The following is a 26468-nucleotide window of genomic DNA, read 5'->3' on the forward strand; positions in this document are numbered from 1 at the left end:
TGCGTCGATTTTATCCTGCAGTAGCCCAATAACAGTATCAAGCAGGTTGCAAAGACACTTGTCTAATCGATGACAACAAATACATAGCTGCCAAGGTTTCAGATTGCTAGGTGTGACATTTTCATAATTTGTGTAATTAGGAGTGCTAGATCAGGCCATGTTGCATGAAAGGTCCAGCTGCAACAGGGGCACAGACTACGAGGTGATCTCCGAGTCCAATTGACAATCCAAAGATTACTCTTTAGTTGGAGGCAGGTTGGCTTTAGGTTCAAACTAAGCCGCCTGAGGCACTAGAGTCCGTGGAGAGCATGCTAGACAGAAATAATCTTGAATAGGTCACCCATTCAGTGGTCAACCAACACGAATTGCTGATCGCAGAGTAGAATGCCAGCTAAGTAAGCAGCTGCAGTAGGAAACCAGAGCAATTCACTCCCCACAAAACACAAAGTCCCATTCAGGGAGTAAATTATTAATTCAAAATCATACTACGTAAAGCTATAGCATGGGGAGAGGTCTGCCTTCAGAAGTTGGGCATGCTGCCAAGAAGCCTCAAGCCACATACTCTTCAGCCAGACCCACTCAAAACCTACATTTAGCAGCCAAAAAGTGAACTACTCACCCCAAAACAGTGCAAAGTGAGCCCCCCCCCCCCCCCGTCTTAAAAGAAATGAATATCCAAGCCTAGTAGAACGCATCAATTGGTTATGGCACTGTTATCCTCTCACCACAACCCCATGAAACCATTGAGACATCTGCCAGCTATACAAGGGCACACCTCTTCCAAGGGGACACCCAACACCCGTTGGCAATCACAGGGCTCTTACTTTGAGGATAGCAAGTAACAGGATGCCAACTAAAAAGCTGCTCTAGTTACTTTATGTGAGCACTGAATCTGGACACTTGTGAACTCTGCAACCACAGCAGAACAATGTCAAAGGCAAACCTACAAACAACCACTCGCACCATGCCAATCCTAAAAGCGCAGGCCAAGCACCCTCAAAATAGCAGCATCTTTGATTGGGAGCACACAGGGCTGGAAACTGTTGGAAAGATTGCCTTCAGACGGTCTCCTTCACACGGCAGAACACTCCAGGACGCCACACGTGACTGTAAAAACCATAAGCTGGTCACCTGCAATAGCTCATTGGCACTGGGCCTTATTAGCCAAGCGAGTGGAGTTTATGACTGGGTGAAGGGTTTGTATTGCCAAATTCACAGAACCACTAATTTCTTCCCACCTCTGGGTGGGGCGATGGAGACTCACCTGTTGAACTGGAGTGTACTTGACAGTGTAGGAGTTGTCATGGTTATCGACGACATCAAAGTCACGCACCACTTCTCCTTTGGCAGGGCCTGTGAACTGGACATCCAACTTCGCCTTGCCAGCCGCCTTTGTGTTGACAGTGAAATGAGTGGGCTTGCCAAGTTCAATACCTAAGAAAAAAGAATCAACAATTCTAAACATTAGGCATGGGGCAGATCATTTACATTAGGCCTATGGCATTGTGTGTAGTAGTAACTAAAAGAGCCTTGATGCTTTAGCGGCTGCCAACCCATCATAGGACAGAGCAGCTCGATTTAGAGATGGGAGACATTTTCCTCAAATGATTTGCTAAAATAAATTCCAATTTTTAACTCGAGAAAAAAAAAAAAAAAAAAAAAAAAAAGGAAGGACTTGCTTATGTTTTAAGTGGGGCAGAAGAAACTACCCCAAACTTCATGAACTATTAACTACTAAGAAGTCTAAACCTTCTTGAGCACCAAGTCAACCTTCCTTCAGTTATTTTAGACTCCTCCAATCACATCTGTAATCACCAGCCCTCAAGAGGTGCCTCCACTTCACAGCGCTGCGCTGGTTCAACGCTGAAATCTAGGAATCCTGTAGCTGGTATACTAGGACTCTGCTTGCACATCCGGATACAGGGCAGTGCAGCAATCTGCTTCTCTCCCTAGCAAACCACTGGTGACTGGACTGTCTCTAGGAGCGAGGGGTTGATCCTCAGATCTGCAAGAGGATGTAGCAGTAACACATGCTTCCTGCTGCCAGGCATCTCATTTTCTCATGTTCGGGTTTCACTGTGAATCAAGGACTGCTTCCCATTATTTTCACTTTTACATAATGCCGGAGGAGAAACCGTGCTCCGACGTGGTCTTGGCCACATGGAAGTCTGATCAGCTACATTAGTGTCTGGATCCTTGCTAAGAAAGACTCCTACTTCCACATCAGGCTTCTATTTCCGCGTAGCCCCAGGGGACTCTCCCAGGTCTCAGTTTATCGGCAATCTACCAGAGGCCCTCAAGACTGCACAGTGGATGCACATGTACAATCACCGGAGCGGGCAACCAAGCCTACATCAGTTGGAAGGCACATGCTTTTTGTACTGGTGCTGCCATCATTGGAGAAGCAGTGTACCCTGTAATTGGAAAAACAAGCTCCTAGGCTATGCTCAACTGTCGTCAGGCCCACAATCCTTCCTAAAGAGCCACCCCTAAAACTTACAAGGGGACGAGCTAGGTCAGGGGAAACCATAGTATATGGATCGACTATGCAACATCCATTCCCTAAATCTGCTATCTCCCTCAGTGGGTGGAATGGGGGGGGTAGTTATTTATTATATGTTGTACGGTTTCGAAAATCAAATAAAAAACGCTATCTTGCATGGACTTCCTACTCACCGCTCCTGTTCAGGCCAGGGCCATCAGCCTTCACTTTGCTGGCATCGTGAGAAGCATCAACCTTGATTCGGATTGGACTCATAGGAGTAACCTGGAGAGCAGACGGTGGGGAGTTAGACGAAGCAGAGAAGTAGCCTATCCTGCAAGCTGTTAACATTGCAACTGTAGAGGAATTTTATACAAAAGGGCCTCTTGTGTCAGCTTGTTGCTGGACAAGGCAAAAACACACCTCCCCCTCAGACATAACAGTTTCCCATTACAGGTTTTCCCAGAATGAACTTTGCCAACATAATTAGCACAATACCTGCATTACACCATGCATGCTTAGACATGCTTTGTCACTGAGAACCAGAAATAGCCAAGATCTAAATGTTGGCATGTTCGACAGCACTGGGTGAGAAGGGCCACTAGCAGGCACTGCTTCCAACACATGCTTTATCCCACATCCCCTTCTTGGAGCTTTTCCAGAAAAAACAAGTTAATTACTAATTTTTTCCCTCTATCCCGCCGCTATTCTTCGATCCAAATAACAGACTAATATCCACCAAACGGCTTTCATGTCACTATACTAATTCACCACTAGTCATTTATGGATTCCTGAGTAGCGTGCTACTTGCCGAAAAAAAGTGCTTAATTAGGGCTAACAAGCACTATATAAATGCAAACCTTTTCCCCTCTTCTATCCCTCCCCTATCCTTCTGAATCCAAATAACAGACTAACCTATCCACTCAAATTACTTTCATATTTCACTATACTAACACTAATCCTTAATGGGTTCCGGAGTAGTGTGCTACTTCCCGAAAAAACGCTTCGACACCTTGTATGGGGTAATAAGCGCTATATAAATGCAATTACAAAACAATACAATACATTTGGTAACCATCTTTCTGCAGATACTCCAACTGCAGACTCCCAAACTCTAATCTCTTCCAGGTGCCACTCTATCTGGAAAAATTGAAACCGATCTCCCATGCGAATTTGTCGGGTTAAACCCAATGATGCCTGGAACTACCCTCAATAGGACATCAGCACATCCATAAGCACCACTCTGGTACAACATTGTCATTTTCTTGGCTGTTTTTCATTGCCAAAGAGGCAGCAACAAGATTAGCCCGAGACAGCCGGCCAAACATTCACGCAGCACTTTGTGTGCTCACCACTCTCCCTCTTGTCGGGAGAGCAGCCCTGCCCCTCAAAGCTGCTGGATATCAGGACAAAATAAAACAACGAGAGTCATTTTATTTTTCCTTAACTTACCTGCCAAGAAGCAGTAGGGCGACGCTCCTCCGCCCTAACGGAGGAGCCGCCACTACTGGCCACAGTGAACAAGGTAACCACTTACGGCAGGAAAGACTAATCAGAACCAACTTATCAGAAAAGATGAGCCCAAAGCCAGCAGCTCACCGATGAGCCGAGCAGCGGTAATGACAATAAGCAAAACTGCTTTTATCAACCTCAATGGGCACTGTGTGTGGGCGCCAATGGGGATCTCACCACGACTGAGCACCAGTTTAAATTAAGATCCCACTGAGTCACTGAAGAGCGCGGGAGGAAACCTAGAACTCAAACCTTCAAGAAATCTCACAGCAATCATCTATTTAAAGACCAAGTTGAGCAGGCAAACAAAGCAAGGCCAGAACAACTAAGAGGCACCCTATAACTGTGCCAATTGCATGGCCTTGCTGGGTTAAAGAAAGCACCAAATCTATGAAAGGCATGCCTTAGGGGAGAACCCACTCTTCCCATGCGGGCCAAGCAACAGAACAAGACTGAAGTCCAGAATACAGATTTCATGGTAGGGCAGTGTGCCAACAAAGTGATGCCCACCTCTTCCAAGTCAAAAGCACTTACACTGCCCACCTCAATCTCCAGACATCAAGTTGAAGACTGGTGGCTGGATGCAACCTGCTCCTCCAGCTGGGAGAGGTTTGCCCTGAGTGGTAGAGGAAGATGAAGGCCCAAAAATCCCATCACATCTGTGTACCATGCCCTCAAGAGGCCAGAACAGTCCGATCAGTGCACCCTGTCCAAACGCATCTTCCTCAGAACGGAAGAAATTACCAAGATAAGCAGGAATGCATAATGGAGTAGAAAGTGTCAGGTAAACCGCATCCACCAAAGCTCTCTGCACTGGAAATCGTCGAGAACAGAAGGCAAGCAGTGTTTGCAGCCATGAAGAGGTCCATGGAAGGCCAAGAGCAGGAATGTCGGACTACTCTTAAGTGAACCATTACACACCTGTCACAGGCAGGTCATGCAGTAGTATGAAATTAAGCACACACTGCTGGAAAAATGTGTGTTGCAAAGTCAGCCTGTGCCCTGGGCACCCATCAACATTTTGCTGACTGGTACTATGTCACTGACTGACCCTGTGCTCTGCCTATCCATGCCCAGTGCTATGCTGAAAGAGGCACTTACAATACAGTGAAACACCTACATACACTAGGGTACACTATGGCTTAAGGTACCCCTGTGATTGGCATGACCTCCCTTACAAGGCCCAAGTACATAATAGGGCAGGGGGCTTGAAACTACCTTCAAGTCCCTAGTATCGAATAGGGCGAGCAGTAGCCTTTTCTGCACATACATGTGTGCACTGCTGGAGCCTGAGGTCAGTTTAAAAGCACCCGTGTTGCAGGATTCCTTTAAAAATGCAGAATGTGCCCAAACTCTACTTTGGCGTTTGGGGCCCTTACAAAATTAATAAACCAGTGTTTGGGCAGATTAGGTACCTCAGGGTCTCCTCTGGGTGTCCGAGTGGGGCAGTCAGGTATTTATAAAGAGGACACTGATGAATTGAGTTTTGTGCTAGGAGCACTGTGGAGGGAGGTCTGCTATACTTTTACATATTCAGAATCTCTAAAGGCTCCCCTAGGTGTTCCAGCAGTGGGGGGTCCTCAGAATATAAGCAGGGTTCTTAGAAAAGGCATTTGTTTTTATAAGCTCTGGTGTTGGAAAAGGGCCCAAGTCATTTTCCCCATTACAAATCCCCTGTCACATGTTAACATGGCAATAAGTTATTAACGAAGAATACCCGCCATGAGAATAAAAATAGCACACAAGGACTTCCCAGAATGGTATTGATAAATCCAACAATACGGTATTGTTGAATTTCTCCTAAAATATACAGGCAAGAAGTTATAAGACTTTGTCTGCAAGCCAAAACCAACCTTCCAGTGGTATGTCCTGATTGGTCAAAGTTAAGTGGATTAACCGGGGTCCTTTGATGAAGTAATCAAGAGCCCCTGGGGGTTAGCCAGCTCTTCTGGGAGGGCAGTGGTCTGCTACACAGGAATGCCAGAGCGGGGGGGGGGGGGGGGGGGGGAACAATATCCTTCAATGGAAGGAGGATACAGGTAGAAGATAAGTTTCATTTACAACTCTCCTCTTTAAACCCAACCAGATGCTAGCCTGAAGGAAGGAATGAGCAGATGCAAGGGGGAAGAGACTGGAGATGAGCCATCCTGGAGGTGTGCTTAGCCAGCTCGCTCTTCTCTCCCTGTTAAAAATTGACATTGAATTTGGGAGAAAAAGTGCTTTCTGGGATATCATTGTGCCACACTTTGGAGGAAGAGATCATGCTCTGGGACGTTGCCCTGCATTTCATCGGACAGGAGTGACCCCAGAAGACACTGAAGTATCTGAGAGGGCAGTGCCTCTCAGATCTACTGCTTGAAACCTAAGAGAGCAAGAAGGGTCTACGCTGAGGCGTTTGATGTGCATTAACCAGGCCCTGCTCTCAGAAGACTGCGCCTCCTGTACCATACAGCACTACAGCCCTGTGGACTACCTTGCTTTAAAAGGACTAAAGAGTGGACTCCCTGCAAGCTACATGTTAACAGAGCTCACCTGGCCCATCACCACAAACACTTAGCCTGGAGTACTACCAGTGGATGTGTTAGAGTTTTGTCCAAGTGGATTGTGGGAACTAAAGCCCCACATTTTCAAGGACCATCTTTGAGGTTCCAGACCCTTGGACTTTGTTTTGGACACTTTGGACCAACAAGAGGAACTTCAGGAAGAAGTTACTCACTGAATCCGGCCAGCTGTAGGAGGCTGCATGACGTCTGGTGAGAAATCCTCCAGAAACATTGCCAATTGTTAATTTGTCCCTATCAGAGGCAACCAAAATGTCCAAAAGTGGCACTGTTTGTTTATAAGCACTGGAAAGTGTCCAATTTTCTTTTTTTTTTTAAATCTCTTGTTCCCTACATTGGATTTTTTTTGTTTTGGTGTAAATTTTAAAGATTAAAATGTCCTATTTTTAGGTCTCGCCTGACCCAGCGCATGTGCTAGTCTGGCGAGACTTTGAGAGGGCTCCAAAAAGTGCTACAAAGCCAGGCTAGAGCTACAGTGCATGTGGCGGCCGCGCGCGCCGCACTTGACGCGAGTATTTAGTTATGCAACTGTTGCATGGCTAAACACTTATAAGGTCCCAAAGGCGAGACCTATTGGCTATGCCAATGCTTGTTATACATTGGTGTTGGATTTTTGTGTGTTGCGCCTTGATTATTTACTGAATTGGTGTTTTTAAATGTTTCACATACTGGTCTCTGAAGTGAAGCCTGCCTGCTCGCAGCCAAGCTACCAGGGGTTGAGCATGGGAATCATTCGATGACCTATTCTAGGCCCTATATTGTGTTAGAGGTAAAATGCACATCTGCCACTAGTGGTAAAATGCACATCTGCCACTAGTGGTAAAATGCACATCTGCCACTACTAATAATCCACTTTCCAACACATGGGCATTCAGACCGGTCCTAAATGGATGCTACAGCAGAACTAGGCCTCTCTGCACAGTCTTCAGAGGGGTGGGAGCTCTACACTGCACTTTGAGCTGAACTGTGGAGCTGATGAAAATGCTACAAGTTCTGATGAGAACATTAACACTTCCCCCGATGCCTTTTTCCAATTACACCCAACATAACACTTCGATAGTATAAATGCAAAAAAATCGAATTTTGAGATGGGGTCCCACAAGCAGTCATTGTGGGAATCAAAACCCATTTAGGTGCTTTAACGAGCCCAACTACTAGATCATGTAAAAACAAACTGCACACCATGTGAACACAGCACAAGTCAATCAGCAAAATCCACCCAATCTCTACCTGACCACCTCAAACTGATCACTAACTTTAGGCCCACATTTATTTTATGGCCCACCTACAACTTGACCAATTACAAGAACCACGGTTCAATTTGACTATTGAGTCGCCTGGCAGCCTGATCCTGGGAAGCAAGACTGGGTGCACACAGCCTTACTCAGACTGCTGCCAGGACTGGATATCAATTTCATAATTTGCCCTTTAAACTACTCAGAGTACAAGACAGTGCTGGATAAAAGTGCAGAAGGGCTCAGGCAGACTCACCTGATCAGCAAACAGCACCATGATGGTATAGCTGCCTGCACCAGGCGGAGTGTACTTCACCGTGAACGTGTCATTGTCATTGCGGATGATGTCAAAGTCTATGTCTGTCTCAACAGGCTCCACCACACCTGGGGCACACTTTATGCCGATGCTAACATCACCTGCATAAATGTAACAAAATTACAGTAAACCATCAGTGCTAGGGTGGAGGGTTTAACAGCTTGGGTGGAAAACTAATGGGAAAGTCCCAGGAGATAACTAGCTGCACAAGTGACAGATTACATGTTCTTAACAGATCCAAAAACAAAAATGTCACAACAAATTACACACATTCGTCAAAGGTAGGACATCTGGCAGCAGCCTTAAATTGAGCAAAACCCAAAGAAAACCACCTTCAATATAGGCAGCATTTGTGGGTGGTTTAATCATGCATGTCACCTTACAGCTACGAAGTGAACAAAAAGACTGCAGTCACCCTAAAAAGCGAACTTACCCTGTCCAGCCTCCATGCAGTCTACTGTGAAATAGGTGGGTTCATGGGCTTTCAGTCCAGTCTTCGCCACACCAGGTCCATACACCTTGACTTTGTTGGGGTGGCAGCCAGCGCCAACATTCATCTGCAGTCACAAGGAAAGGTGAAACTACTTTACGGATGCCCAAGCATGATCCACCCTAGCGAGCAAGCAAACATTCCTGCAAAGTAATCCTACCCTTGAGAAGTGTGGGATAGTTCCAAAGACAACGTTTTTACCTATGGAATAACAAATTGAACATTCTTTTGAGAGCACCAGGGACACAGTCTTGTCCTAAGGAGAGTGCTTGTTTCGATAGTTGCCATGCAGTCGTACTTGGCATTCAGGTTGGCCACAAGAGATAAAGAATTCAGTCGGTCTCCTTACTTTAGCCAAAAGCGCGGTGACTCGTATCAGGGAGTGAAGTCAATGTCTTTATACACACATCCTTTCAATTCACGTTCGCAGAGCCACTGTCCTTACCCTGAACGGACTGTTGGGAATGTTCACGTCACCCCAGGTCACCACAGCTGTGTGCTTCAAGGGCTTCTTTGGAAGGTAAGAGCAGCTGTAGGTCCCATTTCCATTGTCCTTTGTAGTTACTTCAACTGGGGTGCCCTCAGAATCCTGTGAGGAAGAGACAACCTTGGTTACTCCAACAACGTTTTCCTCCCATTGAAACCATGCATTAGGAATGGAACGTTACTCCTCTCCAACCATAGAGTAGCTTGCTTCTCCTTCACGATTCATTGTTCAATTTCTTCCTCACAGTGGCGGATGCTGCCTAACTGCGGTGAAGAATTTTAAGTATTTGAACCCGAGGCAATTCCCTGTGCCTGAGTACCAAAGGCACAGGAACGATTCCAGGAAAGCAATCTTGAACCATGGTAGCAGCAGAGGAAATTTATAACCATGATATTCAGACAGCGTTCGATCTCCGAGGAACGCACCATACCATGTTCCATAGACAAATGCAGACTGCAGGAGATTTAAGAAAAGACTCAATGACCAGGCAAACCAGAAACACTGGTCACCCTGATCTCTCATCACCTCCTACCCATCTAGGTCACCAGCTCCTACCCATCTAGGTCACCAGCTCCTACCCATCTAGGTCACCAGCTCATTACTGAAAGAAAGCATGCAACAGGACCCTGGCAGCACCACAGTAGCTTTAGACCACATGGGACACCCTGGCATACAGAGGTTGATCGGAGCTTCTCCTTGCCGTGGAATGTGGCTATTCCAAGATCAAATGTACTTACTCGTCCACGACAGCGGTGTGGCAATTGCACACTGTGGCAATTAAGGTCGCCACATGGCCTGGTTTAGCGGCATGACCAGTATTTTAATATCTTGGCCGGTACAAATGTTAAGAGAAAAAAACCCACAATAACATCTAGTATTTTATCCCTTATTAGTACATACTTTAAACAGTAAATATGAGAAAAAAACACTTTAAATGAATGTTGTAGAGGTGCCTTAGTGAGAATGATTCAAGTAAAGAAAGATAGAAGGGCTATGTTGAGAATGAATACAGACAATTGTCTATAAAATTCTATTTAGGCATAATGTTCAGGCCTTTGGAGAATCTAAAATATGAACAAATGGCCGGTATTTCTCTCTGGGAAGGATGCCAATCAAGATCCGATCAGGATTGCTTTTACTCAATCTCATCTCAGACCTTTATTACATTATGGACCGTGTGATCACCACAGGAGTTTAATGGTCTTGCTCTCGTGCCCAGCAGATTTCCAAGTGCTGCACAATCCAGCTAATACAAAGGACCTATAAGGGCATTTATGCTCCGGAACATGGCCGAAAGAACATTACTCACCTGAACCTGGACTAACAGAGGCGCCTTCCCTCCATTTTTGGCATCAATTGTGAACTCTGCTGGCTTGTTGATGGCCAGACCAGTTTTCTCCAGTCCAGGGCCATACGCTTTCACCTAGAGTCAGGTAAAAAGAAAGTCGAGGGTAAGTAAAACTTCAAATCTTTTCAGGAGACTCCACTGAACACAAGTGCTCAACCACAAACTTGGAAAAGTCCTCTGCTCAATTAAACTGAAGCACCTTCAGTTGGCAAAACTATTTACAAACAGTGGATCCAAAAGGTGGGCCGCTTAGCCAAGTCTTGCTCAGCACTAATCTGTAAACTTGCACTGCACAACTGTTCCAGAAAGGATTTAAAGTAAACCATTGGCGACCATGTACTGCTAAGGGAGCCGGGGGGGGGGGGGGGGGGGGGGGAAGAGGGGGTGGAAGGGGGCTTCAACAATGCATGCAAATATTGGTATTAAAAGAGCTAAAGCCCACAAATCAGAGATCAGTAGCCCATCTATGAAGTGCTGCTTGCCCCACTGCCTGCTGGCTAGTTACAGGTTTAGGAGCTATAACCCCCACCCACTCACACCGCTCCGTTACCTTCTCTGGGTAGAAGTCCTTTGGTGCAGGTTTGATCTCTGCCATAAAGGGGCTGTGCTTGATGTCTTCGTTGTTGCACAGAACGTGGACTGCATATGCACCGGCCTCTAAAGGCCAGTACCGGACGTCACATGACCCATCTCCCCGGTCGTCGCATTCTATCTTGGCCTGTGATGGCCCTTCCACTGAGAAACCTGTACAAGGGAAGAGAAACTGAAGTCACCTCTACGTAGAGCAAAGGACTGAAGGGAACAAGCCTCTTTAGGACTACCTCTGCCTGATCACCTCTCAGGCTACCACTCACCTGCCTCAGGCCCATTTTGGTTTGTGCATGCAAGTCTATGAATGTATTCCAAACGTAGAAATCAGTAATGCAGCACTTGTGTTAAACCATCGTTAATGGAACCCATTGCCGCAAAGCCTGTGTAACCTTCCCATGGAAAGAAAAGCACTGACTCATTCCACAAATTTTATGCGAGGACAGACGAGTGAAGGCTCTTCAGCGCAGTCAGTCTGAAGGTCACAGTGACCCAAGTTGAGACTTTCACCTTGGATCACAGACATGTTGTTTAAATGCCCAAAATATCCGACTTTTAGACAAAATATTTAAGTCCCGCATCCAGAATAGATATGGGTTTGCTTCATGTAGTCTTCAGCACACAAAAAAACTGCTTTTTGGCTGAGACACCAGATTTCTGAGACCGCTTAGTTGTGTTACAAGCCTTTCAAACCCAAAGTGGATATCTTTGTTGGCATGCGAACAATGCAACAAACCATCTTCCATGAAGCTGTGGGAATATCAAGAGGCAGTGCACATTTGTACAAGAAACCTACAGCAACAACCACCAACAAAAAAGAAAAACTGAGCTGGAGAGTAGCTTTAATCAGTGACAAATCCACACTGGGTACTGACTGCACATGCTTTGGCTGTCATTTAGTTTGGAGAGTTAAAACAAAACCCATTTTTTCAAGTACTCACCTAAAGTGCCCACATCATCACCGATTGCTTCCACTACAAAGTCAGCTGATTTCCCAACAACTCCAACTTCCAGACCAGGACCCCAGGCACGAACTTTCTGGTTCCCACACTCTGAACCCACTTTGACTTCAAACGGGCTGAGTCACATGAAAACAGAAGCAAAGACAGTATTGTGAGTATGCATTGGAAGTAGAGAGGCAGAGAGCTCAACTAACCAAGTGCACCCAGCTTTCAGTACGAACACTGAACCCTTCTAGGCTCTCAGGTGGGTCCGAGAAGAGCATTGGGGATTTTGGAAGGTAAAATCGCTGAATGATTAGTTCAAAGTTGCAGCTCTGATGCTCGGTGTGACAGGCCGGCATGACAAGCTTCGCTCGCATGGATTACATTGGACTTGCTGGCACCCATGAAGGCAGCAAACTACAACCACAGTAGGGACTCTGGCAGATCGGTGCTCTTGTGCTAGCTTTCCTGAGGTGGAAGAGGTCAGTCATCCATCCACCATCTGTACTAAGTACAGTTATCACAAATACTGATATCAGCAATTGTTTCATCTTACCACATTCTTCTCGTCTCAATTAAGTTTCAGGATGTTGTTCAGCAACCTGAATAAACTAGCATGGAAAGGGCACTGGGGCCAAGAGCCAAGCTGACCAGTCAGGAACATGGCTGCTAATCATGTGGGCACTCCCTAACATAACTTGAAACCTGCCAGCAAACAGAGAAAAGGGCCACGCTTTTATGGGCACTTTACCTTCTGGGAATGTTCTGTCCACCCCATGTGATGGTGACCGTGTAGGTGCCAGGAGCAGTCGGATAGTACTCAAACCAGTAGACACCGTCACCCAGGTCTTTCTGCTTAACACGTTCTTCTGTTCCCTCTACCGAAGGAACGGGAAAGGGTTGTTAATCAGAATGCAAATATAACTCATCAGGAACAAACTGCAGTCATGTATTTCCATGTATGTGCAATTTAATCTGAAAACCCAATACATGGACAGTCATCCATTCCTTCACCCAGGCAAGAAAGCCGGGCGCGTCATGACCCTATGAGGTACAACAGGCGGGTTACTCACTTGGTCCCTTCACCACGACCTTCAACTCTCCACTGCCAGCGCCTTTAGTGTAGACTTTGAAGTCTGCGGTCTCCTTGACCCGAACTCCTTTCGGCTGCAGGCCACGACCAACGGCACGGCAGACAGTGGGGTTACAAGCTGTAGAAGTAGGGGATGGAAGGAGAATGTCATTAGCTAGGTCTGGGGTCAACCAACACAACACCCGGTATCAATCACAGGTTACCCAATGACTGCTCAGGGTTTGCAGAAATAAGGCTAGCTGTAGACGCCTCACCGAACCCACTAGGAGACTGGTGAACAATGCAATTACCCAAAAAATATTTTCAATAACAAATCAATGACGTCAAGACATGATGCAATGAGTGAGACCCTCTCCACGAGGCTCTCTGTGGTATAGAGGGTCAAATGGCATTTACCGATCACAAAAGGAGCGGACAGCCAACACCCTCAATCTACATAAAAACGCGATGAGAAGCAACCACTGCATGACCCCTTTTAATAAGAGTCACGAGAACAATGCAAACTACACCCAATGCCATTACGTTTAGTGGCCACAATCACGGGGAAATTTAAAATTATATTAAAGGTGCTTTCAGGCAATAATGCAAAAGCATTGCTGCCTTTCACGCAAAAGAACAATGTGAATGATTAGAAATTAAAATAAATGAAATTACCACTGCTAAAAACACACAACACATTAGTACAAGTCCGTGTTTAGTGACCCGACTCAATACAGTTAACTAGGTTTCTGCTTTACCCCAAGGGGAAATAGACAAAAGGCATATCACACACTAGGACTAAAGCAGTGCTTAGAGGTACAGACCATGTAATCCATGCTCCCTGCACACCCCTCTCCACAGAGCAGCCACAACGACCATGCAGCAGTTGTACACAATAACCGTGTGCTATTAGACTGGATCACACCAGTACCTACCAACACGATGAAACACTGCTGGAAGGGACACCGGGGATTCAAGAGCTGGACTCCTCCGGCTGAGAGCGAAGCATGGCAGAAAAGAAAGGAAAGGAGATAGAAAAACAGAAGAAACTGCAACAAGACAGGGGCAAGAAATGGGGAACATTTAAAGCTGTACATTACAAACAGAACATATCCGAGCCAAGGAACCCTACTGAATGCGCCTTTGGCAACAAATCTTCACCATTGAGGACTGAAGGAATGTAATCTCAGGAGTAAAGGTGGATGGATAAGACCTGTTCTAGGAGCAGGTTAGGGCCTGCCTTATGGAAGATAGGCCGGCGACGGCTATGGCTATCTGAAGGTGATAAGATCTTAGCTGCGATGCCTCCGGCTTCAGAGACCAAAGCCAGTTTAGGTTCCCACCCATCAATGCCAATTTAAGCAACACTGTCCGAGGTCTAGGCTTCCTCCAAAAGAAGAGATGGAAAGATTATGTGTAATCCCAGTTTTCAATCACGGACCATTCCACTAGATTTAGTGAAGCTGAAAAGCTCTGCATGCTTGAGGGATCCAGGGATTATGAAAAGCTCTGCACGCTTGAGGGATCCCGGGTATATGAAAAGCTCTGCACGCTTGAGGGATCCAGGGCATATGAAAAGCTCTGCACGCTTGAGGGATCCCGGGCATATGAAAAGCTCTGCAGGCTTGAGGGATCCCGGGCATATGAAAAGCTCTGCAGGCTTGAGGGATCCTGGGCATATGAAAAGCTCTGCAGGCTTGAGGGATCCTGGGCATATGAAAAGCTCTGCATGCTTGAGGGATCCTGGGCATATGAAAAGCTCTGCATGCTTGAGGGATCCCGGGAATATGAAAAGCTCTGCATGCGTGGGGGATCCCGGGAATATGAAAAGCTCTGCACGCTTTGGGGATTCTGGGAATATGAAAAGATCTGCAATGCTTGGGGGATCCCGGGAATATGAAAAGCTCCACATGCTTGGGGGATCCCGGGAATATGAAAAGCTCTGCATGCTTGAGGGATCCCGGAAATATGAAAAGCTCCACATGCTTGGGGGATTCTGGGAATATGAAAAGCTCTGCATGCGTGGGGGATCCCGGGAATATGAAAAGCTCTGCACGCTTTGGGGATTCTGGGAATATGAAAAGATCTGCAATGCTTGGGGGATCCCGGGAATATGAAAAGCTCTGCATGCTTGAGGGATCCCGGGAATATGAAAAGCTCTGCACGCTTGAGGGATCCCGGGAATATGAAAAGCTCTGCACGCTTGAGGGATCCGGGTATATGAAAAGCTCTGCACGCTTGGGGAATTCTGGGCATATGAAAAGATCTGCATGCTTGGGGGATCCCGGGAATATGAAAAGCTCTGCATGCTTGAGGGATCCCGGGAATATGAAAAGCTCTGCACGCTTGAGGGATCCCGGGAATATGAAAAGCTCTGCACGCTTGAGGGATCCCGGGTATATGAAAAGCTCTGCATGCTTGGGGAATTCTGGGAATATGAAAAGCTCTGCACGCTTGAGGGATCCCGGGTATATGAAAAGCTCTGCACGCTTGAGGGATCCCGGGTATATGAAAAGCTCTGCACGCTTGAGGGATCCCGGGTATATGAAAAGCTCTGCACGCTTGAGGGATCCCGGGAATATGAAAAGCTCTGCACGCTTGAGGGATCCCGGGTATATGAAAAGCTCTGCATGCTTGGGGAATTCTGGGAATATGAAAAGCTCTGCACGCTTGAGGGATCCCGGGTATATGAAAAGCTCTGCACGCTTGAGGGATCCCGGGTATATGAAAAGCTCTGCACGCTTGAGGGATCCCGGGTATATGAAAAGCTCTGCACGCTTGAGGGATTCTGGGAATATGAAAAGCTCTGCACGCTTGAGGGATCCCGGGCATATGAAAAGCTCTGCAGGCTTGAGGGATCCCGGGTATATGAAAAGCTCTGCATGCTTGAGGGATCCTGGGCATATGAAAAGCTCTGCATGCTTGGGGGATCCCGGGAATATCCAAAGCTCTGCATGCTTGGGGGATCCCGGGAATATGAAAAGCTCTGCACGCTTGAGGGATCCCGGGAATATGAAAAGCTCTGCACGCTTTGGGGATTCTGGGCATATGAAAAGCTCTGCACGCTTGAGGGATCCCGGGTATATGAAAAGCTCTGCATGCTTGGGGAATTCTGGGAATATGAAAAGCTCTGCACGCTTGAGGGATCCCGGGAGTATGAAAAGCTCTGCATGCTTGGGGGATTCTGGGAATATGGATGGGGAAGTCGTGCAAGAATGTGGCAATGGTGGCGTTTAGCATCTTTCAGTGCATCACTGGCTGCGCTTTCTGCTCTCGATCTGTACTGCTGTAAATCCACCTCCATGTGCCATACCCAGGCCACACCATTGAATCCCGTGTCCCTATGCACTTTCGGAGACCACAAAGCCTGTTCAGGAAGTCCTAAACCAGAGACTCTGAAAGGTGGTCATGGAGGGAAAAAAACACTAATCAGAATGAGTATTTCTGAATGGCTGCCCTGCATTCATTCAGAATGGGTGGGGCGCCACACCTTCCTTGATGGCTGAAGGGCAGGTTTTCCTGCAGAGGAGGTGGTGCACAATTGTGGGAAACTTGGAAGGCCAAAGAAGTTTATTTTCATGTATAGAACCACACCTTGATGGTTTCCTTCCAATACCTAGGATATGGCTGTGGACTCGAACGGACGATCGTTCCAAAGATCCAGGTCAATAATTCGGACAGGAAATTGTGTTAAACCCTTCTTTACCTAGAACAATTTAGTAGAGAAGCAAGTGGTTAACGAATGCACCATTTTTTCCTCAAAAAAAGGACTGCAAATTAAGCCTTCCCAATTCTCTGAAACGTAGTGCATTTTTTTTTTTTAATGACGGAGTAGATAAGCCACACAGTAAAAATCTCCACCTCCCCCCCCATTCAGCCAACTCTGTACCCTCCATTGCCAATAGCTGTACAGTTGGAGACGTACATTTTAAAGCTTGAAAAAAGCCCTCCTAATGTAGAACCACCAGTGGCCTGGTGTCTCGAGGAATCAGGCAGTTGAATTCATTTAGTGAAGATTCTCATGGAAAACTAGGATCGCACACAATCACCTACGCCCTGCTCGATCACGGGATATTTACGGATTGTCAAGAACACAAATGAGAACAGCAGAGGTTTCGCACAGGAAAAATCAAGGCCATGAACATCTCTTCTGGAGTGAGCTCAGACAGTAGTTCCAAGTTGTTTTGCAAACTTCAGCAATGAGAAGTTCAAAAGCTGTTGGGGTGTCTTTTTTCCTTACTAATTGGATTATGGGCTTGGTAAGAGTTTTATTGGCCTCTTGGTATCAAGTTATGACAAGTGAAGGGATTGAAAGACACCTGCATAGGATTGAGCGTCCCCTAAACCGATGCAGAACGTTTCCCACTTGATCTGAAGGGTGCTCTTTCACCTCCATCAGAATGTGGACTGACCGGTGGCCAAGACCCACCCAGGATGGAGTCAGAAGCCAGGCAGACAGCTGAGCTGCAGTGTATTGGAGGTGCAGGTTTGTCGTAACATTCCTCCGTTATTGGATCTGTGAAGAGCTGGAGCAAGGACAGGTGCAGGCATACTGAAGCCGTGAAGACCTTTGCGTTGGCTTGGTCACCACTTTTGGACTTGGAACGGATAAACGTTAAAGGAAACATTTCTGCAGCTCATCATAAAGCACATTCCTCGCTGATCTGGTTTCTGGATAATTGAAATTAAATTATTGGCATTTGTTACTTCGTTTTTTTTTTAAATGAAGTAGGTTTATGTTCACTTGGTAATGGAAATGCGGACCAAGAAAAATATGAGCAATTTGTGACTTTGCTTAGATCTGGATTTTCATATTTTGCATTCTCTGGAGTTGATCTGCTAACAGCTAGAGTGAGCCATCCATACAGGTCGGTTAACAGCCTAGAATTAAAGGGGAGCGCGGCGCAAACTAGCATAGCGATTCAGAGCTCCGAAGCTTCAGGAACACAGGCATGGGTCAGGCATACAGACTGCTGGAAAATACAGAAAGAACCTGCATGTGACCACATGGGAGCGGCTTGGACCACGTTGGACTAAGGGTACTGGATATCCAGGCAGAGGACGGTTCCTTATTTGGGGGAAGACCACAAGGCAAACAGAAGGGATTCACACATCACTGGATGGAAGCATGGCACCTGGGAAAATGGCGACCAAGTCACTGACGAAAGATCGTGTGCTAGTTCATTTGGGCAAAGCACAAGGCAAGCAACAAATGCCTTGGTGGTAGGAAATGCTGTTTTTTCCTTTCACTAAAGCCTGCCCTAATCTTGTAGGGATTCGCATTTGGCATCATTAATTTCATCACGGTATTCAATATTTTCTATGCAGTTATTCACGCTCTACAGAGGATTTCAAATTGATTACAGCCAGTGCCCGGCACGGACACAAAATGCTTGTGGGTCAAGAACGGACAGCTGGAACCATTTCCTGGTCGGATTTCGGAGCAGAATCAAAGTCCAACACACAAGATGTTGCCAGTGGCTTCCGGAGTCTCCAGAATTCAGGATCACGTTAGTCTGGCGTTTTTCACAAATACTAAGCCTTGAGTGGGCATAACCTCTTTGTGCTAATTTATATGACCTGTGTATATGCAGTGACATTTACAGCAACACTCAAAATACTTCCCAACATTTGGTTTCTACAATCTAAACTAAAGAAACAGACTTCCAAAGTTCTACACAACCACCAACACGATGCCCCGTTATTGGGGGTTTGGGCGGGAGGGGTAAGAGGCCCGCTCACACCAGTCACAACTAAAGCGAAGCTCAAGGCGAGGAGACAGTGACTTCTGAGACACCAGCAGCTGGTTTTCAACCCCAAACGGCAGCCCAAAATGTACTGGCAAGAAAACAAACTCTAGACCGGGAAAATGATCAGGTCTGGAGCAGGACACGTTCAGAGGGCCCATCCATCAAAACTGGACCATCGCTCACTAGGATTTCAGTTCTCTATGACCCGTTTATTTCTTTGCATCTTCAGTGGTTACTAGCCCAGCTTCAAAATATTTTCCTGCTAAAGAGTGAATGGGGATTCTAATGCGATGCTTAATTGTGTAGGTGATTAATGAACCACCTAATCAAAGGAGGATAAACGGTTTAAAGCACTTGCCTGGTATCTCACACTTTAGGACCATTCATATGTGGCCTGACACAGACATGAACAGACCGACATGCACAAAGGCTTTCTGCGCTTCTGGCCAATAGCAGCAGCCACTGGCCTCTACTGAATATAACCAGGTTAATCTTTCTGCCTTTCTTGGGTTAAGGTTGTGGCAGGAAAGAAATCAAGATAGTGAAAAGAAAAATAGACAGCAAGAATTTCACAGGAGAGCTAGAAGAGATTGAGAGAATAGCAAGATGTCTGACCAGACTTCTCCAAAAGACACCAGCAGCATGAGGCACTCAGAGCATGCCCAAGAAGTGCAGAGAAGGCCTTACCTTGTCCAACAGTGACCGTGTATGGGCTCCTTGGTATCTGGATTCCCCCGAAGGTGATGTAGATGGTGTACACCCCCTCCACTGTGGGCTTGTAGGTGCAGCGGTACGTGCTACTGCCTTTGTCTTCCAGCTGGATCTCTACTGCATCCTTCTTGCCCTTGGGATCCTGGATAACCACTTCCACTTCGCCAACGCCAGCTCCTTGGGAGCAGAGATCAGAAGAGACAGTTCAGCACCAGGCACCAATGTAGCCGGATTGTGCAGCTTTCAGTGCAAGCATTAGGACTTCCACCACACCCAAGGAGATGTAGAAGGTTCTATCTACCTGCTGTGAAGATTTCAAAGTAAGTGGATTTGTTGGCAATAATGCCTGTGGGTTCCAAGCCTGGTCCCTGGGCTGTGACCTTGCTGGCATCTCCATGAGACTTATCCACGTTCACCTCGAAGGGGCTTTTGGCGATTTGTTGACCCGCAAACAGAACAGTGACCTAAGGAAAGGCAGCAAAGAAAACTAAACGGTGGTGGAGCAGGTGAGCGGAGCCAGGTTTGGCCTCCACTGCCACAGATCAGAAGGCATTTCAAACCCCTTACACAGGTGAACAAGAATGCCCTTTAGGTCAATTTACTTTCAGCACAGCCTTTAGTTTGCACACTAGCAGGCCATGCATCCATTAGTCCGGTGCTAACTCATGAGTCATGACAGACTGCGCCAGGAAGCCACGTTTACACAGATTCTGAAAAGTACACTGCACCCATAGCAACTGGACTCCAACAGCAGCACATGTGTGTCCCCAACAGCAGCACACGTGTGTCCCGTCACTGTCTAGAGCACTAGACCATAAACTACACATGGACATTTGCTTCAACATTTTATTTTCTTGACACTAATTCCTGTTCGGAGAGGTATCTGCCCAAGAAATCAAGAGCATTTCAAACTGATTCAGGTCCTGCGGCCTCCTTTAAAGACACTGCGACCCAGGCCACTTTTCTTTACGAGGACTCCGTAAACCCACACCACAGAAGACTACTCAGGAAATGTAATGCAACGCGCAGAGTTGTGGTGTGTGTAAACGTTTTATTACGCTGGAGAAGTTCTGCACAACTGACACGATGCACAACTCAACAGGTTGATAAAAATTCTATCAAAACAAGCTTTCCCCAAATTGGATGTGTATCTGCAAGATATGTGCCGCAATTAACTTCAGTGTGGCTGTGGCGCAATACTTCTGACATTTTTAAAGTACATTGAAGTGTGCTGTGTAATTTGCACCACTGGAAACATAAGCCACTTCGACCAGTGGTTCTTAACCTTTTGACTTTAAGGAACACAATGAATGACTTCTGGACACTGGTGATCCCCACCTGAGCAATTTCTATCATTTGAACTTTAAAACAATATATAAAACTAAACAAACAAGCATACATTAAACAAATATAACTTATGAAATATTTTACTACACAGAAAAATATATAAAAACTTGGGACGCCAAGATATTTTTTTGCTTATGATGCATCTTTTGTCTGGATAATTAGCTCGGAGCTCACCAATTGGGCCTATTCCCGTTCACTGTACTTTAGCTGCTCCCACAAATCAAGCTACTAACACCAACTCAATTTTTAGCTTCCAATCTCAAATACTTTCACATATTTCGACATTTTAATAATTGCAATTTTACATTCATCTTTATGTAGCTATACTTTTATTCATCGGCTAATATTGAATCAGTGGTGGGCCCCCGCGTAGGTGTTGCGAACCCAAGGGTCTACGGTCCCCAGGTTAAGAACCACTGGCTTAGACACAGATCAAGAGCACATGCGGATGCAAAGACTTCGAAGATTGAATCCTCACCGGTGGTACCCCAACTTGTACAGTCTCAGTACAGCACCCCCACAATGCACAGCCCCCGCTGCATTCAATCCCAGATTTTATGCAGAAGGCCATCTTGCACGAAGCTCACCACTACCCTGAGCATCGGTTTACTAGAACTGCCTCGAACAGCAAACCCTAAACTTCACCACAAATGACATTTCACGTGCCGGTTGTTCTGCACCTTTTAGAGTTTCTTAAAGTAAACCATGAATTGGATATTCAGTGATGCTAAAACGAGTCACTCAAGGAAAGTTCAAGAGCAGAAAGCCACACCACCCATTTCATGCCCAAATGAACAACAAAAAGGAACGCTGCGTTGCATTTTATAAGGAACCGTTGTGAATCAGAATTCGGGCTGCTTTTCAGACCACAAAAAACAGAACTGTAAATGTTGCTGTCCACAGGACCCATACGTGTGACAAGTTTGCAGCCAACTATTTGCCTTCTAAACCTGCTACATAAATATCGAAAGCATCAAACTCCGTGCACACCATCAAACGCTGCTCACACCAGTCGCTTACACAAGGCTTTTCCACAGATGGAAACAATTGTATCCACCACCCAAAGTACTCTAAATGGGATTTAGCAGAGTTCTACATTCACATGCCGAGGAGTTGTTAGATCCACAGGAAGTGACGTCCTGGTGGATCGCGCATGCGAGCGGCCCAGAGCCCAGGCGGCGCCGCTCACCTTGTGCATTCCGGTCACCTTCGGGATGTAGTAAACCGAGAAAGTTCTGTTCTTGTCGTTGTTCGCAGTGACGTGGGCCTATGGAGAAGGGAGAGGAAAGGTTAGTCTGCAAGGAAAGCGCAGCCAACAGCTCCAGAAACAGTCTGCACACACCAAGGTCATGAACCCGCTCTCAGACCCAGCGCCATTTTCCTAAACTCGCAGGACGTCTATGCTTGGCAAAGTGAACCCGATTAAATCATGAGCAATGGTTAAAAAAAACATTTAAAAAACAACTACCATCATCCTCAAAGGGCATGGGGACAGTTTAGATTTGTTTGAGGGCGTATTGGTGTCTTACAGTGCAATCCTAACACTTGACAAGCATCAGACGGAACATGGCCACCTGGCCCACAGCACCACTGCTGTTCGTCTGTAGGGAGGAACAGGAGGGTTGCGGTTACTCGGCCCACTTCAAGCGGACGGGGGCCTTGGTGAAGTCTCTCACCAAGGCCCGATTCAGGTCCCTTCCATCATTTCCTCTTGTTAATAGTAGCTCGTGCGTCTGATGTTTCAAGTCTATTCCCAGGGGAGCGTTGGCGACGCATGTGGTGTTGGGGTGGGACCGTCCTAGATGGATTTCAAAAGAACGCTTGGCTCAAATCAAAGGGGGGGGGGGGGGTACGGAAATACAGGTCCTGCCTCTGTGATAAGCAGGTACACCACCAGTGTTCCCAACCGCTTCTTACATAGCTCTGAGGGTTGATATTCACCCTCCACGACCCCTTGACATGCTTTTCTGGTCTCACCTCTTATCTTGGACCACCAAGAACACAGTATCAGACTGGCCAGACTGTTCCAAGCAGACTTCAGGGAAGGATGTCGTATTTCAGCCGAGAACCTTAGCGCCTGTACCCCCGCTGCGGCCTCCGTTGCAGTTAAAAGGAAGGTGAGGGACTATGGCAGAAAATGATGTTCATGGTCTCCAACACCCTCGGTATGGAGGAAGGGAGATGCACAGGCTAACCTCTCAGGGATGCTGCACGAGTGCAGAAAAACAATGCAACCTCGCATTAGACAACCGTCTGATGCCAAAGGTGCTGCAATGCATTGTGGCCTGCGAGAGGCCGACAAACAACGAGTGGCAAAGGATGCCTGTTCCATAGGTCTCCTTACCAGAGGAGGGTGAAATCAGTTGCTACATTGGGTGAGGTCTTATTCAGTGAATGGTGACTGCGGGGTGCAGAGACATCCCTGCATATTTCCAGAGCACTTCATTCCCCACCCCCACAGTCCATACAATGTTCATCCACTATCCCACCTCAATCTTAGTCGCCAACGTTTGCAAAGTCATTTGTTTTTAGAAATCCCTAAAGGAGGAGGGCAAATGCGTTTGAGGTTCCACTCGCCTGCCAGCCTATCCAGACGGAGACAATCGTCCACTTCTCCCTACGCGCCTTGTTATGCACCTTCTGCTACAGATATGAAGATCGAAGCGGAGCTCCGTATGGACCATCAATGCCAAATTCCATTCTGGTCTTGCTCAATAACAGAAGCGCAGGCTGCACGGTGGAGCTACTTTACCTCCTCCCTGTGTCCTGCAGGGTCCTCCACATAGACCAGAACTTCACCCGTCCCGGCGCTGATGGTCTCCACTGTAAACTCTGCACGCTTCTTCACCATGTTCCCAGTCGGTTCAATGCCTGCAAGAGAAGAAGTCAAAATATCCACCATGTGAACAGCCACGACTGTGCCACGAGCTGGCACTGGCACACAAGACCCCTACAAATAAAATGAACACTTTGGGCTTGAATTAAACAAGATGCAGGAGGGTTTAAATGGAATGCAAACAAGTACTGCCTTGCAAGACGCAGGAGCGAACTGCAAGAGATTATCCAACACAAGATGGTAATCGGATAAACTTTACATTGAAAAGAGGGCGTAGTCGGCTTTCTCTACTTTCTAATAGCAGGACCTGTACCAAGGGCCCTCTAACCACATGCTAACCCTTTACAGAGCAGTCCTATCACAGGAGCGGTTACTTAAGGAACACTACTTGGGTGATAGGACTCCAAGAATGATGTCCAGGCGGCTGCCATCCCACCCCCAAGTTATGACGTGTGTGGGACCAGTTACTCCTCACCTGGCCCGTAAGCTCGTGCTTTCTTGGGGTTGAGCTTGGGTCTCAGGGGAGCTCCAGGCTTCAGCTTGGCCTTCGGGAACTGGGACAGGTACGTCATGACGGAGTGTTCGTCCACATTGGGATCCACAATTTCTTCTGGAGTGATGACCTGGAAGGTAAGTAAAACAGAGTTAAAACTCGCAGCAATTGAAATGTACGCTTCTAAACAGAGCTGATAGACTCCTCTCCGAGTCAAGGCTGTAGCAGGCAGTTCGGTTTCCGCTGCTTGTACGGTGGTCCAGAGGGGACGCGAAGTACTATCCCCACATGCAGTACTGGTCAATTCACCCAAAACTTTAGGCAGGTAAAGACAACATAGTACACAAATAGCTGTACAACAGTTCACTTAAAGCTGCAACCGTGGCATAATTGTAAGCAAGAAATGTATAGCAGTTCTAGGCAAATAAAGTAGAAAATAAACATAACCCAAAAAACTTCCCAAGATCAATAGATTATCTTGATGTTAAAAGTGGAAAAAGGTGCAGACATGAACGAACATTTTCGTCTAAGGGGGTAAAGAATAGATGGGCACCAAGTCATCCCTGGGGGGTGCATCACCTGCAGCCCCGCAAGACCCACCTGAGGAATGCCCAGCCAGTCGTCCGCCTGCTGCATGGCCTCGCGCGCGTTGTCCACGGGCTTGCTGGAGTCCCAGGAATCCCAGTCCGGACACAGGCCTGAGGAACAAGACCTGGTCAACCATCAAAGCATTTTGACAAAGACACCACTGGCTACCAGTGCAGACATTTTATGAGCCACAGTTTTGGGCTGGATGCCATAACCTATTGCAAAGCACCAAGAAGAAACATATGCAGATAGGACAGCTCGTCCACCCAGACAGTCAGTCAATAAAATGCTTCCCATATACATCAATCTACCTAAAGCTTTCACAATCCATTACTAGCTAGAAAGGAAAATCTGTTTTAAGGAGCAAAATCACTGCACAGCCAGCCTAACGCAGATCCGCCAACAGAGCAGCGGCTGGTTGGGCCTGGTTTCAGCACTAAACACCAGGGACACAAGTCACAAGGTTTTATCACACCCAAGCTTCCGTTTAGGTTTAAAACGTAGGTTTAAAGGGCTGGATAACACGCATTAAGGAACAATACCCCAATCCTATACTTAGTATAGGATTGGGGTATTGTTCCTAGATGTGTTTGCAGGAGTGGATTCAAGGTGCAGGCCCAGAACACAAGTATCTGCAGCTCTACTACAAACGCTGCACATTCTAGGCACTGCCCACTCAATGGGGCATTTACCTGGGGATGCCTGCCCATATATGACCCGCACTGGCAGTCAGTCACACAAGCAACATGCAAGTCCCTAAACTGAACAGCAGCTTCTATGAAGGACCACTCTGAAAAGCAACACCAAGGTCAGTGTGAGGTTCATACACAGCCCTCTAGCAAGGGTGCGTACCCCCCGCTATGGTTCCGGCAGTGGCTGGATGCGCTCAATGGCACTGCCACACTAGAGAAGGCATTGTCTACACAGGCACTGAACCATGGCCCAAGGATCATCATTTCCAGACAATCCACAAAAAAGCCTTCATTGGAGAAGGGAAGAGGATAGGATGCACCCATCGCACACCAGCCAGCGCTCCACCCTCCAGAATAAACCTCGCCTTTACCAACAAGAGCATCCATGGGCACAGAACCGGAACAGTCCACATTGCAGAACATGCGTCAAGTCACTGCTTAGATCAACCTAGTTCCACCTAAAGCATTGTTGCTCCAGCAATTCAGAAAAGAACTCCATGATCAAAGCACCACGCAGCAGCCAACATCTCCAGCGCCTCGAGACCCTTACGGGCGATTTGCCGCGCCTTACATAAAGGTTTGATAGATCGAACATTACTAACCAGGAGCACAGCTGTCCACCAAAGCACCCAGAGCCCGCCCGCTCTGCCAGTCGCGGCTGAAGTTGGTGACGGGCAGCTGTGGCAGCTTGTTCTGGATCCATCCCAGCAGCCTCTGCTTGGGCGTCTGCTTCTTCACCTCTTCGTCCTCCTCCTCATCCCACATGGGCATGGAGATGGAGTAATGGAGAATAAGGGTCCAGATGAGGCCCAGGATGAGCTTGAGGTTTCCATCCACAATGGCTTTGCTGTCTGTGAAGGAAAGAACAAAAAGGGGGTTAGAAGCGCCGGCCAACGCGAAACTGCACCTCATAGTTAGCTCTGCATTTAACTGTCACTGTGTCGGGCAGTCCGTGCGCTGCAACTCTGAGCAAAGCGCAAGCAGGTCTCTTGTGGGTCAAACCACCCTGGCTTCAG

At 47.0% G+C, this 26468-nt stretch overlaps 1 protein-coding gene across 4 annotated transcripts in view; it reads right to left on the reverse strand.

Annotated features, from left to right (window-relative positions):
* Positions 1 to 26468, reverse strand: part of FLNA (filamin A) — a 353926-nt gene that overhangs the window by 100952 nt on the left and 226506 nt on the right. For all 4 annotated transcript variants that reach the window (XM_085629725.1, XM_085629727.1, XM_085629724.1 and 1 more), the window contains exons 3-19: positions 26055 to 26303; positions 24773 to 24870; positions 24155 to 24302; positions 23596 to 23714; positions 22033 to 22110; positions 19798 to 19960; positions 19473 to 19673; positions 13037 to 13174; positions 12715 to 12841; positions 11961 to 12097; positions 10982 to 11175; positions 10393 to 10506; positions 9042 to 9185; positions 8540 to 8663; positions 8047 to 8207; positions 2677 to 2767; positions 1265 to 1434 (exon numbers count right to left, since the gene is read on the reverse strand). In XM_085629725.1, coding sequence (XP_085485851.1) covers positions 1265 to 1434; positions 2677 to 2767; positions 8047 to 8207; positions 8540 to 8663; positions 9042 to 9185; positions 10393 to 10506; positions 10982 to 11175; positions 11961 to 12097; positions 12715 to 12841; positions 13037 to 13174; positions 19473 to 19673; positions 19798 to 19960; positions 22033 to 22110; positions 23596 to 23714; positions 24155 to 24302; positions 24773 to 24870; positions 26055 to 26303 — 2456 coding nt within the window. The remainder of the gene's footprint in view (positions 1 to 1264; positions 1435 to 2676; positions 2768 to 8046; positions 8208 to 8539; positions 8664 to 9041; positions 9186 to 10392; positions 10507 to 10981; positions 11176 to 11960; positions 12098 to 12714; positions 12842 to 13036; positions 13175 to 19472; positions 19674 to 19797; positions 19961 to 22032; positions 22111 to 23595; positions 23715 to 24154; positions 24303 to 24772; positions 24871 to 26054; positions 26304 to 26468) is intronic.

The sequence above is a fragment of the Triturus cristatus genome, chromosome 10, assembly GCF_964204655.1.
Source record: "Triturus cristatus chromosome 10, aTriCri1.1, whole genome shotgun sequence".
Taxonomy (NCBI): domain Eukaryota; kingdom Metazoa; phylum Chordata; class Amphibia; order Caudata; family Salamandridae; genus Triturus; species Triturus cristatus.